The 15,418-nt window shown below is 33.0% G+C and overlaps 1 protein-coding gene across 1 annotated transcript; it reads right to left on the bottom strand.

The window, feature by feature from the left end:
- Window positions 1-813: 813 nt before the first annotated feature.
- Window positions 814-15,076, bottom strand: LOC113519558 (uncharacterized). The gene is made up of 4 exons (XM_052894507.1): window positions 14,866-15,076; window positions 4,269-4,425; window positions 3,151-3,270; window positions 814-1,902 (listed from the first exon to the last, which is right to left on the bottom strand). Exons 1-4 carry the CDS (start codon window positions 14,908-14,910, stop codon window positions 965-967), a joined length of 1,260 nt encoding a protein of 419 aa, XP_052750467.1. The 5' UTR covers window positions 14,911-15,076; the 3' UTR covers window positions 814-964.
- Window positions 15,077-15,418: the final 342 nt, after the last annotated feature.

The raw sequence follows: 15,418 nt of genomic DNA, 5'->3' as shown, positions 1-15,418 counted from the left end.
GGAATAGGTAATCTGGCATTTCTTTTTTCTTGTCCCTTTCTTTTATAATAATTATCGATCGATAATTAAAAAATAAATTCTATCCAACGTAATAAAAAATTGTTTTAAAAAATGCCTGCTCTATTTAACAGTCTAGATCTGTCGTAATAAAACCAGCGACTCATTTGAATTATCACAAAAATCATATAGAACCCTATCGATTGTAAAAAGGTTTATCAGAATCAGTTTAGAATTCGTAAAATTTTCGCGTCATATAAAATATAAAAAACGCTGACGAATCGAGAACCTACTCCACTTGGAAGTGACTTAAAAATATGATTCACGAACATTTTTATCTGGTAACCGCATAATAAAATTAAACTAAGGAAAACACCAGTTTTTATCATTGGTACTAAGAGATTATACTTGTAAACTGTAGGTACCTACTTATTATTAGAATAATGGTCACTTTTTTCACAAATGCACAAAAAATACACCAATTTTGTCTGTTTTTGCCATATTATCTGACAGTTATGAATATGTATGACGTTATTAATAATCCTTTTGGACCCAGCACGGACAAATGAATGGCTCAAATTGAGGAACAAGTTTTATCAAATCTCGCGTGTGACTTCTACCATATGTGTCATACAAACTCATTATTTTGAAATTAACTCTAATAGTAGTTAAGTGTTGGAGCAACGAACTTCCTATAAATTAACTAATTCCATGAAATTGTATGTCTTCGCCTTGAATGACGATTCTTTTGTGTTTTAAAACTGTTGATATTAAAGCGACGTCAGCCAATTTAGAGGAATAATTAAAATACCCAAGTAGTAAAATTAGTTTATTATCGTTGTCGTAATATAAAATTATATTAGTGTCTATATTTATTTTATAACTAATTAAATACAATGGCTATTTATATGATCACACACATTCACAAACTCGCACAGTCGCTCATCAGTCAAGAGTCAATAAGTTATTACGTGGGGCTATGTCTCGGAGTACGTATTTCCCGTTTATCAGGCCATTTGCCGGCAGTGTATTGCACAAATCCAGGGTCAGTCGGAGTACCAGAAGCTCTCCCTTCAGTCTCGGTGGCTTCTTTTTCAACAATTGGCTCCATAGGAAACATCGCCGGCGTGTCACCTCTTCTCGACCTGTTTGAAGATCGTAAATAATCTTCCAACTGCTGCAAAGTCGGCGTTGACACTTTTTGAGCTCTGGACGGAGATTTCGACTGCCGTTTTTGTTCGTAAGTCGGGGAGACTTCGTCGTACAAACTCTTCAATCGCCCAGTCTTTACTTTTGAAAAGACGGGCGTCTGTAGTTCTGGAAGGTAATCTTCTTTTACGGGCAATCTCCCGTCGGTGATTTCTAAATATCTTCTCAAATATTTCTCATTGAATTTCGCGAGCTCCTGTTCATAATGGAACCTGTCGATTTCCATTAACGGATCGGACAGTCTGAAGTAATTCCCGCTTTCAATGCCATTCCGTAATGAGCCAAATTTGGATTTTTCCAATTCGTCTCTTTGAAGGAAATCGTCCTCGAATTTCGTGTAATCGTGTTTGGGCTCATCGAAGAGGCTGGACTCTTCTTTCTTTGTATTCAGTTCTGCATTTTTTTCCAAGTCCAAATCTTTTGGTCTCTCCGGCTTCGCGTTTCCATTCTGTTTCTCAACAGGCACAATATGCCCGTTGGCAACTGGCTGCGCTGGACTTGCTATGGAGACTTTCTTCTCTGTTTTTGGTGACGAGAATGGATCCGTTTGAGACTTTTGTGCTTTGGTATATATCCTAGGACCCATAAGGTCTACGAGGAACAACGCGGCGACAATCAACGATAGGGTTCCAAGAACGGATGCATTCACCACTAAATTCCTCGGGACAGAATCCAGAGACGCCAACTCGAGGCCACCTGTTAAAACACATAATATTATTATTATCATTTTTCTCGTGATATTGTAATTTTACTAAATATCAAATAAGATAGGATTTCCAATGCTGTAAAGAATAATAAAAGACTTAATAAAATTGTCCAAATTCTAACAAATCAATTAAGTATTGTATTATTTTTTTAGTTTTCACCTTCTCGACTTATGTCGGCTTCAAAACATACCCCGTCCTGTAACCCACAGGAAAAAAGGTACATATGCCCCAGTTTTATTTTTTTATATCCGTCTTCTACCTCGCCTTCTCTTTTGAGTGTATAATGTATTTGTGAATGATTGTGTGTTTCGTGTATGAATTGTGTTGGATGCATCTGGTGTGTTTGTTGAGTGTTGTGTGTTAGTTGCCTGTTGGATGGTTGGTGACCAGTGTGTGTCTTGAGTGTGATGATTTTGTGCATTTTGTACGAATACGATATCTCCTAATATATTATATTATATTTATATTATATATGATATTATTATAGTATTATATTTATAATAATATCAAAAGCATATTATTATACAATTTTACTACATTTATTTTAATATATTAAAATTACGCCATTTACAGATATTCCTAATGTAGACGTTAATGTACTCGTAAGTTTATTAAGAGGAATCAAATAGGTTACAGAAAAATTACACTTGGTAAGAATAAAAAATATTGAAGTAAAACAGAAAGCAATAACTCTGCAGGTAATGAGAAAATATATATACACGTACTTAGTAATAATAATTATGTGATGTGAAAAAATTTACTATATACTAAATATTGAATCATAAGATTCAAGAATGCAGTCTATTTAAAATAATCTGCATTTTACTTTTACGTACATAATAGATGCTCTACATTTAGATTAGGTCTGAATTAGCTTTATAATCCTTAATAAAGGTTTTTGTAATTACAATAAAATAAATAACAAATTATTGTCTAGATAAATATATTTGAAATAAAACTCTTATCTATACCTAAGAATTACGAAAGAGATTTATCGAGCAAGAATGAATGGAGATGTCGGTAGGGACCACCCTAGGCGGACGTATGTCGACCAATAGACGTGCTGAAGAAGGGCCAAATTAAAAGTACCCGTAACCGGCGAGCGTGTATGAAAAGATTGATGAATGTGGAAGAGGCGAAAGAGGTTTGTTTGAATCGAAGCATTTGGCGTTCCATTGTTTCTGCCTACCCTAATGGGAGACAGGCGTGACAGATATGTATATGTATGTACTCTTACCTAAAACTAGGAAGAACAGCAAACCAAATCCGAGGAAGAAGCCTTCAAGTATGCGGCGACCTCTCGGTATCTCTTGAAACACTCGCGCCAGGATCAACCCGAAGGTTATTATCACGTAACCTGGAAGAAGAAAGAATAATTAAACATCCATATTGCTAGCAATAAGAGTGTATACATGTAGTACTGCACGTATAATAAGAAAATAGTTTGTTTATTAAGAGATTTATTAATTGCCAACTTAGCACTGCACGTACTGGGTTAATGTGTCGCCGCCCCCCCCCCCCCCCCACTTATATATTTTCTTTGTTTGTTATTTTATTTATCTCATATTAATTGTCAGTTTTTAATCAGTTAAAATATACGTCACTACCAACCTCATCGACCTAATTAATCCCGGAACAAAAACCTGTTCCGTGGTTAGTTCCTGATGGTATATTCGCCACTTAAGGCAAACTGGCCCACTTTCGTCCTCATTTATCACCATTCACTGGTGCCCCGTCAATTTATTCGAAAAGCGCATATTTTTAATTGATAAAATTGAAATGGTGCACCCGCTGGACAGGATACCAGTGAAAAACAATGAGACCATGGGGGGAAAGGGATTGTTAGTAATGGGGTCAAATAGCCCTATTACTAGCAATATACTCTGTCAGGTCGACCTCCACGCGGTTCCCCCTGGAAACCATCGTGACTAATTCTAGCTTAATTCGTCAGGATGGGCTAACTGACCTACTTTCATCTTCATCTGTCATCCCTCACTGGTACCCCGCCAGTGTATACCAATAGCGCAGACGGGATTACCATACCATTATCACCCATTAAAAAAAAACCATGAGACCATTGTAAAATAATGGAAATGAAGGCAGATCAATTAGCTCATTATGGCGAATTCATTAGAATTTTACCATGATGATTTCTAGGGATAACCTTGTAGATAGGGATAGCAGGGTGTATTGCTAGCATGGCCACTACTAACAATCCCTTTACCCTTCACTAGCAAAGGTTTGCTAGCAATGGTTGCTAGCAAAATTGCTTCATGTATATGTATAGATACCTTATATCTCCTCTTTTTTAGAAAGAAAAAATATATCGAAATGAAGTAAGTATGAATTGCGTACCCCCATACACAGCATCAGCGAATGCTCCTCCCACGGAGTCCCACGTGACGGAGGTGAGCAGCGACCACTCCCGCGACAGCTTCTGCAGCAGCAACGCCAACCGTGCCTCATCGTCGGACGACACGCGCTTCGCCACCAGGCACGCCACGCAGAATAACTAGAAAACCATAACAGACGAATATTCTCACATATTAAACCCAATATTCTGAGGTTGATATCAATTTTATAAATTTCATAATCACTTCTGGACATGGTATCTAATTGACAGAGATGGGAGCGGGACTGGAACGGGACGGGAGCGGGACTGAAGGCCACAGCGAGACGGGAGGGGGACGCGAGGTGGCCCTGGAGCGGGACCGGAGTGGGACCGGAACGGGACTAGAGCGAAACGGGAGGCAGACGACAGTGAGATATATGTGAAATGAAAACAATATAGGAATGAGATGAGAGCGAGATGGGAGTGAAATGAGAGCGAGATGAGAACGAAATGAGAGTAACACGGTAATGAAATGGGAAAGGAGATAAGAAGGAGATGAATGAGATTCTAAATATCATAAAATAATCCCTTTTATTTTTATTTTTTTATTTTTGTAAACTTCTTTTAAGTTCTTTAACATGAAACTACTTAACTAAACACGTAACACAAGTTCTGTATGAAAATTTTATCATATACAATTAATGATTGTATTACATAAAAAAAAATAGGCTTCAACTATGACGAAACTAAAACTAAACAATATTTTGAACTAAAACTGAAACTACTGAATCGATGCTGATAACTTTCTTGGAACTAACTCGTAAGTAATATACTTTCAGGTAATAAAAAAAGAATTTTCATATCGGTTTACAAGTGAAGGAACTATAAGATATCAAACATAAAAAGAAAAAAATTAAAACGAAATACCTCAAACTACCTCTAGGATTACAGCCATAAATACAGTTTATAAGTTAAAAAAAAATATAACATAAAAACATAAATGACTATATCTACCGATAGAGAATCAAGAAAGTTAACATTTTAATTTTCCGCTAGATCAACGTGACTAATATAAAAAAACAATCATCTTATTTTGATCCATTTTCCTTTTGCTGTGTAGCTATACCTGTAGCTAACATATAAAAAGTAAACATTGCTTCTAACGAGGCTAAATTCTGCTTGCAACCATAATGCAAAAGTGCTACCATAGAATAGTGCATATTTTCTATTCTGTGGTCCTACTATATTTTTTTAAATTCCGTACCAAGGCAGAGAAAACTATGGTACGACTTACTCCGGTCATCTATCTATTACAGCACTATATCTCTTTTGTACCCTAACTATTGGACATCAATAGACTAATTTATGCTTGGATCAATTTTACGTTTGTTTACATTTTCATTTTATTCAAATTTAGAATAGTATATTTGGTTATTGTTGGTATGCAAGCAAAATAAGTAATCGTACGTGTGTAATTTTTTTATCCATTTTTTATTTTTTCTACTATATCGATGGCAAAGTCATCCAATAGGAATTATAAAAATTTCAAAATGAAACTACTAATCCAAATGGGTATACTAAAAAGACTTCATTTACACATTTAAAAACCGTTTTTGTATAAAATATGTAAGGAGAGCTCTCGACTGTCTACTTGACTAAATTCTCAAAACAGAAGTTACAATTAAATTGTAATTTCAACAAAATAAATTGATATAAATAATTCTGTTTTTTTTTATGAATAAAGAAAGAAAGATAAGATAGATTTCCTCACAAATAAAAACGTTCGACACCCAACAAAGCCAACTCGGGTCCATTAGTAACAGTAGTATAAAATAACTGATTATTAGTGTGAAATTCCGCACACTGTCGCAAAAACTCGTAATACCTACTTGATTTCTACGATGCTTTAGTAGTTAGCAATAATGATGGTAAAATCTTCAAGTCATTGTGCCTAACGTCATCCCTACAGGAAGGTACTGGCAAACAATAGAGAGCCAGTAGCAAGGGTCCTTCGCGATTGTCGCCGCGCGCCGTCCACCGTGGGAGTGGCATTGAAGACATGGACCTAAGCAACCTCGCTTAATTATTCCTAACTTAAACACGTAGGTACATTATGTGGAGTAACCGAGAGACGTGACTAGAATTTGTGCACTTATTGCGATAGTTTACACGGTGCATTTGTAACAGATTTAAAAAGAAGAACGTGAAATATAAAAACTTTGTAGCTATTTGATAGGCATATATTTACATTACATAGTGTTACGGCAAAATACAGGGTCTAAACTTACCCTCTTATTCATAAAAACTGCAAACCTATTTTAACTATTGAAGTGTTTTGTGATTTTCTTTAAAATTTATTTATTTAAGGACAAAAAACAAAGCATATATTTATATAAGCATGCATTTATACATGCTGTCTTAATTAAAGGTCGCCACCACACGTGTATTCAAATTATATATAACTATAAGCATGAAAAATGATAAAAACTACAGTACTAAGTATACAATAAATAGTTAAACTACAGTAACATACTAAATTTGTAAACGTATAAATTGAGAATTCAACGCAAAGAAATAAACAAAATAGCTAAAATAGATTTATAAGACGATTAACGTTTTTATAAATAAGGAATTAAAATTAGGCAGCATGGTCTCCGACCTTAGCATGTTTCACAACGGAACAAACGTACTAAAAAAAAAAGGATTAAAATTATATGGATAATGTTTTCATATAAATACTTCGGTCAATTAGGTCAACTTTTTTCCGTGTTGCGTGAATAGGGTTACCATAATGTATATTTATTACTCATTATATGGGGTAAATTATATTGTATAATTGAATTAAAAAATAAAAACGATACACAATTCTTACTAATATATTTAAAAGAATAAAATAAATAATATATAATGATTCGTAATGATGCTTCTCTTTATTAAATACTTTGATTTATATCTAAGTATAATTATATGTTTTGGTTTTTAAATTACGAACATACGTATATTTATAACAGAAAAGATAATTCCTAATTCAAATTTAAAAATACAATCTGAACTGATAAATTTTTGATACAAATCGTGTTTTTTCCTTGATATAAAAAAATATGTGGGAAATTTAGTATGTCAAACGTCGAATTAGCTAACAAAATTTTAATTTTAACCTGTTTTTGACACTTAATGCTCTACCTATACAATTGAATTTTCTAAATTCTACAAGCATAGACAAAAAAAATATTAATACGTTAGGTACGTAATAATTCTGAACCTAAAACTTATTATTATTTATATTATTTACTTACATATTATTATTATCATCAATATATTAAATTATAATTATTTTGGATTCCTAGAAAAACTATCACTGTGTTTCGAGTTAGTAACTATACCTACCAACTCTGACTTCTACATCCGGAGATTTTAACAATTACCTAAAAAATATATAATATTTCCTAAAACAGCTCCTTAAGCAGATAAATTTTACACTCATGATTACCTATATATTTAATATTGTATTACATTAATTATATATTTATTAATACAATTTGCAATGATATATTTATATGCAAGCCTAGAGATGCCAATCACGCGTAAGATTAGTAATTACAAGGTAAATTACGTATCAGACGAGACAATTGCAAAACATGGTGATTCACATAATCCCCTTGAAATATATTGGCATTTTGTCACAGTTGAACTCGAAGATAATGATTTAATGAAGGTTTTTCTCAAGATTAAATAGAGTTCTATCGATTAATCTCTATGATTTGCCACTACAATTATATAGTCTAGTGCCAACATTATAAATTCAGTCGTCTCTGTAGACTGTACTTTTACCAGAGGGAGACTTTGTACAAAAGTCGATTGCTTGGGTACCTCTGTCCTATTCGTGTTTCAACCGTGAAGCAGTTGTGTTTGCATAGCTGTGTTTCGGTTTGAAGGGTCGGATATGGCGTGAATTTACTGGGTACAGAGTAATAACACTTGAGTCCTCAGGAATGGCAACGCATAGGGACTATCATGGGCTAAACAGTATACTCTGTTATGTCCATGGTACTGCTCATGTCTATAGGCGACGGTTACCACTTTCCATCAGGTGGGCCGTCAGCTTGCTTGCCATTCTAAGTTATATAAAAAAAAAATCTGTAAAATTTACAATTTGGAATAATACTAATACCTTACGAACTACTATAGATTCCTACTAATAAAATTGTCCTGATTATCAACACGCAACCAAAACTACCAAATCTAAGAAGCTGTGAAATTTGATGTGAATTTTGACGTAAGCATTCGCTAAGGATTTTTGAAAATTTCAACTTAATTATAACACCACGCGTGCAAACCCGCGGACAAAAACTAGTCTAGTATATAGTTCAGAAGAGGTAGGTACCTGTATATACATAGTCAAAATATGCCATCAATTGGAATTATTAGTAAGGTCACTTTTCTCGGGCCAGGGGGTCAATAGACGCCTGTCATACACTCACCTACAGTGCACTGTAATAATTATACGATCGGGCATATGTTATGCAACATTAAGGCGATTCTGAGGTAGCATTTATTATTATTATTATTGAGAGACAGGTTTTTTTCAGGCAGAAAAACCTGTAACACTGCGACATTTCCATGCTCTTTTGTACTCGCCCTTTTTTAAAGTTCGCTGGTTATTCCTATCGGTGATAAAAATTCTAAAATGTTTTTTGTAGCGATATTTTTATCTCCTCAGGATATAATGTGTTTTCGTTTATGTATATTCGTTTATATATGAGTGGGCTACAGCCACAAAATTAAACGCTGCGGCGTTTCTTCCTCATTGTGACAAAATCTGCAAACACTTTTCGAGCATAAGTCTAATTGGGCCATGTGCTTGTTTAGTTTGCAGTTTCCAGTGAGAGTCCTTGTTAATTCTCACACATAATATTTTTACTCAAAAGAATTAAGTTCTTAGACATTTCCAAAAACCCAGGATTTTTAAGTGATTTAAACCTGGTAACAAGAACCAGCTATTATTTGCTGCTTCTAAACTTTTAAGTTTGAGATATATTAATTTTAGACTTCGAGGTTAATATTACACAATAAGGTTCTGGTCTTGTTTGGAGATTTTTTTTTCAACACAGGGGGCAAACGAGCATGCGGCTCACCTGATGGTAAGTGACTACCGCCGCCCATGATCACCCACAACACCAAAGACATTGCAGGTGTGCTGCCGGCCTTTTAAAAAGGAATATGCTCTTTTCTTGAAGGTTATATTGTCGTATCGGTTCGGAAATACTGCTGCTGGAAGTTGATTCCAAAGAGTGGTTGTGCGTGGGAGAAAGTGCTTTGAAAAACGCACGGTGGAGGACCGCCACTCGTCCAGATGGTTGGGATGAAATTTTAGTTTATTATTGGCCCTTTCCTTTACTAATGGGCATGAGGCACCATTTCTCTAAACTTTTCTCGTAACCTAACATTTTAATTTGATACTGACATGAAATTACTGCTTTCTGGACCATCATAGACTAAATTTATAATAATGTTTACATAAATCTATTAGAAAACTGGCTGACTCAGCAAATGATCGGCCATATAAATATTTTTTCTGGATAGGTACGCCCTAATCATCTAGCGGTATGAAATATACTTTACTACCTATTCTCATACCTACCATACCAGCATTGTATCATAGCACTAGTTTATGAGTTTATTATATAAAATATATATAAGCTTTATAAGACACGACTAAACCTTCGTTCCATTAGTCATATTTGAAATCTGATAGTGAGGTCGATTTTTTTATGTATATTACATAAAAAATCTCATAAAATTGGTCGAGCCGTTTCGGAGGAGTGCGACCACAAACACCATGACACGAGATTTATGTGTATATATATATATATATATATATACTATTTACAAGGTACTTAGTGAACTCAGCTACATTCAGGAATTGGAACTTCAAATATAAATTTACTTAATTAAAACTATTTTTAATCTATTTTTCTATTATTTATTATAAAAATGTGAAACTTGAGTTTACACAAGTACATTTTGCTTCATAAATTAAATAACCTGACTGCCCTGCCAAATAACGAACTATTTAAAAAAATATAGCCAGTGTCACTCGTGATAAGGTAAGGATTCTAACGATGCTCCATACATGCAAAACTGTTCAGACACTCAAATGATATGGTGGAATCAAAAAAAACCTTAAATACTAAAAATATTGCATTCTTTTATTGAGCAGTCGTGTAAAATATACACCAAGAAAATTTAGGTACAGATTTAAATTATGTTCAGGGAATCGATGTTTAAATCTAATTTGCACTTGAGTGATTTATTTTAAAAATAATAAACTTTTAGAGAGAAGATACAATAGCATGTTTGAGATAATTCTGAAAATGGCGCGCTCATAAATTGAATGGAATGGCTGTGAGGTGGAGCAATAATAATTTTCGAGTGTAAAATCTCTTGAAATAGCGAAACGTGACATGAAAAATAAAGAATATAATGACACGGTTGACTGGTAGAAAACACCATTAAGTGTAGAGTCCGACATGTACACTTAATTATATAATTGTGCATTGAAGTTTAAATAAATAAATAATTGGATATCATTTTCATCTCCAGTAAGGGCCTCTTATACATGACGCTGGCAGAAATGATCGTCAAAATGGAGACCGATTGTCATTAAAGAAAAAAAGAAAAAAAAACTTATACCGATCTTTTTATACCGTGAAGATGGCAAACAAAATTTAAAAACAATGAAATAAAAACAAAAAAGCCATAACCTGTTTATCTATTAATAAACCTATTAATTTAAATAAAATATTAATATGTATTATCTACGGATCTTTAAAGTCAATGCCAAGCTCGTCATTTTTTAAAGTCGGTTAAAATTGAATAATTTTAATATGCCTTTATTAAATAGGTGCCTACTTACGTTTTTTTTAATATCCCATATTAGCGAAAAGTGTAGTTTTGATATTACAAAGGTTATTCTTAATTATCGCTGAAGTGCTAACTGAACTAAATATAGAACAAAGCAATGACAATTAGCACTTCAAAGTTTTCAAATATTAAAAAAAATGCAGTGTTAATTTTTTTTTTTTTTATCTTAACATGATGACAGTGTTATCGTATATAGTCTATAAGTATGTAGGTATATTTATATATGTATATTTATATTTGTATGTATGTATTTTTATTACATATTTGTATATTTATTTAATATTTGTTTAATATATTCATGTATGTATATTTATATAATCTCTATTGTATGTGTTGTAATTTTTTTCACCGCATATTCAAATTTCTGTTTAGCCAAAGGTTGACTGGGAGAGAATGCTATTAAGTATTAATTGTATTAAGTCCGCCTTTTGTACAGACATTTTTTTTGTAATGTGGTCAATAAAGAATAAATAAATAAATAAATGACAAGACATAATAAGTGCAAGTGTCGCAGGACCGATATTTGTAGCTATACTTATGAGAACTATATTCAGTAGTAGACAAATGTTTTTTTTTTTTTAAAAAAAAAGGATAATTTCTTTGACCGTAATTTCTTTGATCAACAGTATCGACAGTAATTTCTTTGACCATTCGATCGACCAGTTTGCTGATCCATAGTAGTAGAAATTGCAGAAGTGTTTCTATTTGAATTAAGAAATTTATTTTTTTAATTTGATAATAGGTAGTTACAATATTATCATACCTACTTGTATAACAATTAGTTCATTACCCTAAAGTTGCCTTAAAAAATTGCTCTCAGCAATAAGACCGCCTTACTGTACTTATACAATTGTATCGTTATATTTGTTGTCTTGCTGATTTCCTATATTGTATTATAATGCAAGTAAAATATACTCATTCCTTCAAATTAGCAAGCACAATTATATACATACATAAATATATCTAGTATGTAACTATGAGTCGGAAGCATTCTGTGTACCCGGCGTGTATTAATAAACACTGTCACGTTATACGGAGAGAATGTGATCAAACTAGGTGAGGTACATTTCCTTCTAACCTTATAATCTCGATTCACGACGGATATAGGTCGAACTTTTTTAAGACAAAACAAGCACGTAGCGCTTAAAAAGATGGCAAAATGTTATTCTTTCTGCTTGGATCAGCAAAACTGCTAGATCGAGCACAGACAAAGTGTAATTACTTACTGAAAATGGGCTTACTGAAAATCAGTGTCGTAGCTTCATATTTGAAACTGCGACATATGCTGAGTTAGGTCCTTTGCACAAACACTGCTACATTCATTTTGTTTCTTATATGTTTTTCTTTTATTTTAAATTAAAAGTAAAATAGTAATGTTATTATATAATTGTGTAATCTTCATTATTATATTGTTTTGTTATATGTAATATGTATAATTTATATTATTTTTTCTTAAAGAGCGATTGTATGTAACTAATGATATTATTTAAATGAAAAGTTTGTTTAGTGTATCTGTAAATAAATAAAGTATTAAAATAGTGTATAAGTACAAAAGAGATACGACTAGGGAGACATTGCAAGTTATATACCCATGTTACCCTGGCACCCACAATGACCTGCTAGCGTTACCTCCTAGCTAATTCCTAGCAAATTCGTCACAATAGACAGACTTATCTGACTACATTCAGCATGTTAGCACAAGCGAATGCACCATTTCTTCATCCATTATAAAAATTAAAGAGGGACTTGGGGCTTTATATTTGAATTTGATAATTTCGCGAAATTACTATATTATAAACAATTTTTTTTTCTCATTTCAAAGTTTCCTTTTTTCAGGGCAACTAATTCATGCATTTTCTTTCAGCCAGCTCTATTTCAGGCCATATCTTTGACCACCTTATACGATATGACAGCTATTTTTTCCTTTATCTATCCTATGTAGTCTCGGTCTTCCCGTTTCTCTTTTAACCTCTAATTTACCTTCTAGTTAAAAAATCGTCACGTCATATAAAAAGTCCCAGTATATTGCCTCTTCTAAATTCCCCTTATGGACCATTATAAACTTATAATATTTTGATTTATAGCTTTTAGATATTTAGTTCGTATTAGTCCTTAGAATAAAGATTTCGCTGCGGTATCAAATTTAAATTTTAGAGATAAATAAAAAAAAATTGCTTCTCTGAATCAACCCCACTGTACCGACATATAAGTGTATATAGATTAATATATTAAATATTTCGATTTGTTACCGATTTCATTAAAAATATATTTCTTTGATAATTTCAATAAAACTTGATTGTCTTTTCAACCGACTTCAAAAAGGAGGTTCTTAATTTGGTTGTATTTATGTTGTTTTATGTTTGTTACCTCATAACTCCGTCACTTCTAGACCAATTTGGAAAATTCTTCTTTTATGTGAAAGGATATATTTTCATATTGGTTCCATAGAAATTTTATCAAAATCGGTTCAGCAGTTTACATTTTAGATCAAAATAACTGGTTTTGTCACAATTGAAACGGTCTATTTTTCGGGGACACAATCTTTAATTATCATTAAATACTATTGAAAGAAACCACAGAATAGTCAATAGTTAAAAAGTCGATAAATAAATGATACTATATAAATAATCGTACCTTTTCACGCTACTAAAATGCACAACATCTTTAGCTCTTAACTTCGGTACACATAAATGTTATGACCTTCCACACTTCCACTTTCATTGGCAAACGTAATACGTACTCTAATGCTTTCGCTTGTGAGCTTAACTTTGCTATAGCCTGCTACGAACGATATGACATAAAAACATGCAGGTGTGTATGTTACGTCACGGACTGTCGCAATACCAAACATCTTGTATGGCCAGTTTTGTAATTGAGTACCTATACACATAACTGTACAAATGTATCTAACTCAAGACCATACAAAGTTATCAAATAATCGAAAGTATTCTAAATGTATGGAAATTCTTCGATTTCTAATACATCTGCGATTCATAGATTACATATTATGTTACAAGTATCTATTAGAAAACATAATATTAATTGATTTAAAAATCATTTGTACAAATAGGCATCGCAATTAACCTGTTTTCTTATAAATTGTCTGGAAGATAATTTATTAATTTTTTGATTAGATTTGATTAGAGAGGAAAAAATCATGTTTAAATTGTTAATTGTAATTCATATATTTCTTTTCTTTTTTTATGTTAATCATCTGCTCTTGTTTATTTAATTAATTTAAATATGGAAACTTTACTGATTTATATTAAGGCTGTGTTTACTATTTATATGTTGTAAGTATTAAAGTAAAATAAATATAAATAAAATTAAATGTTTAAATAAACTTTTAACCATTTTTACATGGACATATATACGGATTTCTTACTTATAAATTGTAAACCTCAACAGTGGCATTGGATACTTAGGTCAAACACACCACAGGTTGAAATAAGTACGACAGAGTTCTATTACACACTTGTTCTAGTCTAGATAAGTACATAGTTGTATGCTCGTCTATAATTATTCAATTGACATGGAATATAAAGCAAATATTTTGTATTAAAATTTATAGTCTCCCTGCTTAATAAAATATATATAGTATTATTGGTAATTTTCCGTAAAGTGTACCTATCGATTATATATAAGTACATATAAACTGACGAATATGCGTAAAAAAGGCATTAGAGGTTTACTTACAAACTCTACTATCTTTAGGGCGACCCATTTGTCGCATACCGCCATCGCAGCTTGATAAGATGCGATTGCGCCACACAAGTTTCACTGTTTATCGACTGCATACACAAACGAGTCCATGTGTTCACGTAATTGTCATAATAACAAGCACAGGAGCGCGGTAGGCGGCCGCGCTGCGCGGGCGCAGTGTTTTGTTTGAAGCGAACGACCATTTTCACGGTGGCATGTCGCGCCGTGGCATTGGAGGAAGCGTTTGTCCTACATGGACGAGCTGACGACGCAGTCGCGCGGAAATGTGCGCCCGCGATGAAAAACTTATCTTGTGTTTTAATAATATTTTTAATAGCGTTAAATTAACTGAGTATCATGTGGGAGATCAGAAGTTAAGGCTCAATTTAAATCTATTTATGATAAATATAATGTATTTATAAGATTTTATTAATGTGGGAAAATCCGTCATCGAAGATAAACTTGTTCCGGGGACACGGGTGGGTACTGGATTCCTACCGCCTAAAACTCCACAGCATTCCGACTTTCGCCGTAATGCCAAGGTCAT

Source organism: Galleria mellonella, unplaced genomic scaffold (genome assembly GCF_026898425.1).
Source record: "Galleria mellonella isolate WM207_F2 unplaced genomic scaffold, CSIRO_AGI_GalMel_v1 utg116, whole genome shotgun sequence".
Lineage (NCBI taxonomy): Eukaryota > Metazoa > Arthropoda > Insecta > Lepidoptera > Pyralidae > Galleria > Galleria mellonella.
This window is presented reverse-complemented; position numbering and strand designations above follow the sequence as displayed.

Bases quoted from the DNA above. Each gene is read 5' to 3' on its own strand.
- LOC113519558 (XM_052894507.1), bottom strand. From the start codon at position 14,910: ATGGCGGTATGCGACAAATGGGTCGCCCTAAAGATAGTAGAGTTT. The intron at 3,271-4,268 runs GTACGCAATTCA...TTCTTCTTCCAG, and splicing joins CGCTGATGCTGTGTATGGGG to GTTACGTGATAATAACCTTC. The intron at 1,903-3,150 runs GTAAGAGTACAT...GTGTTTTAACAG, and splicing joins GCTGTTCTTCCTAGTTTTAG to GTGGCCTCGAGTTGGCGTCT.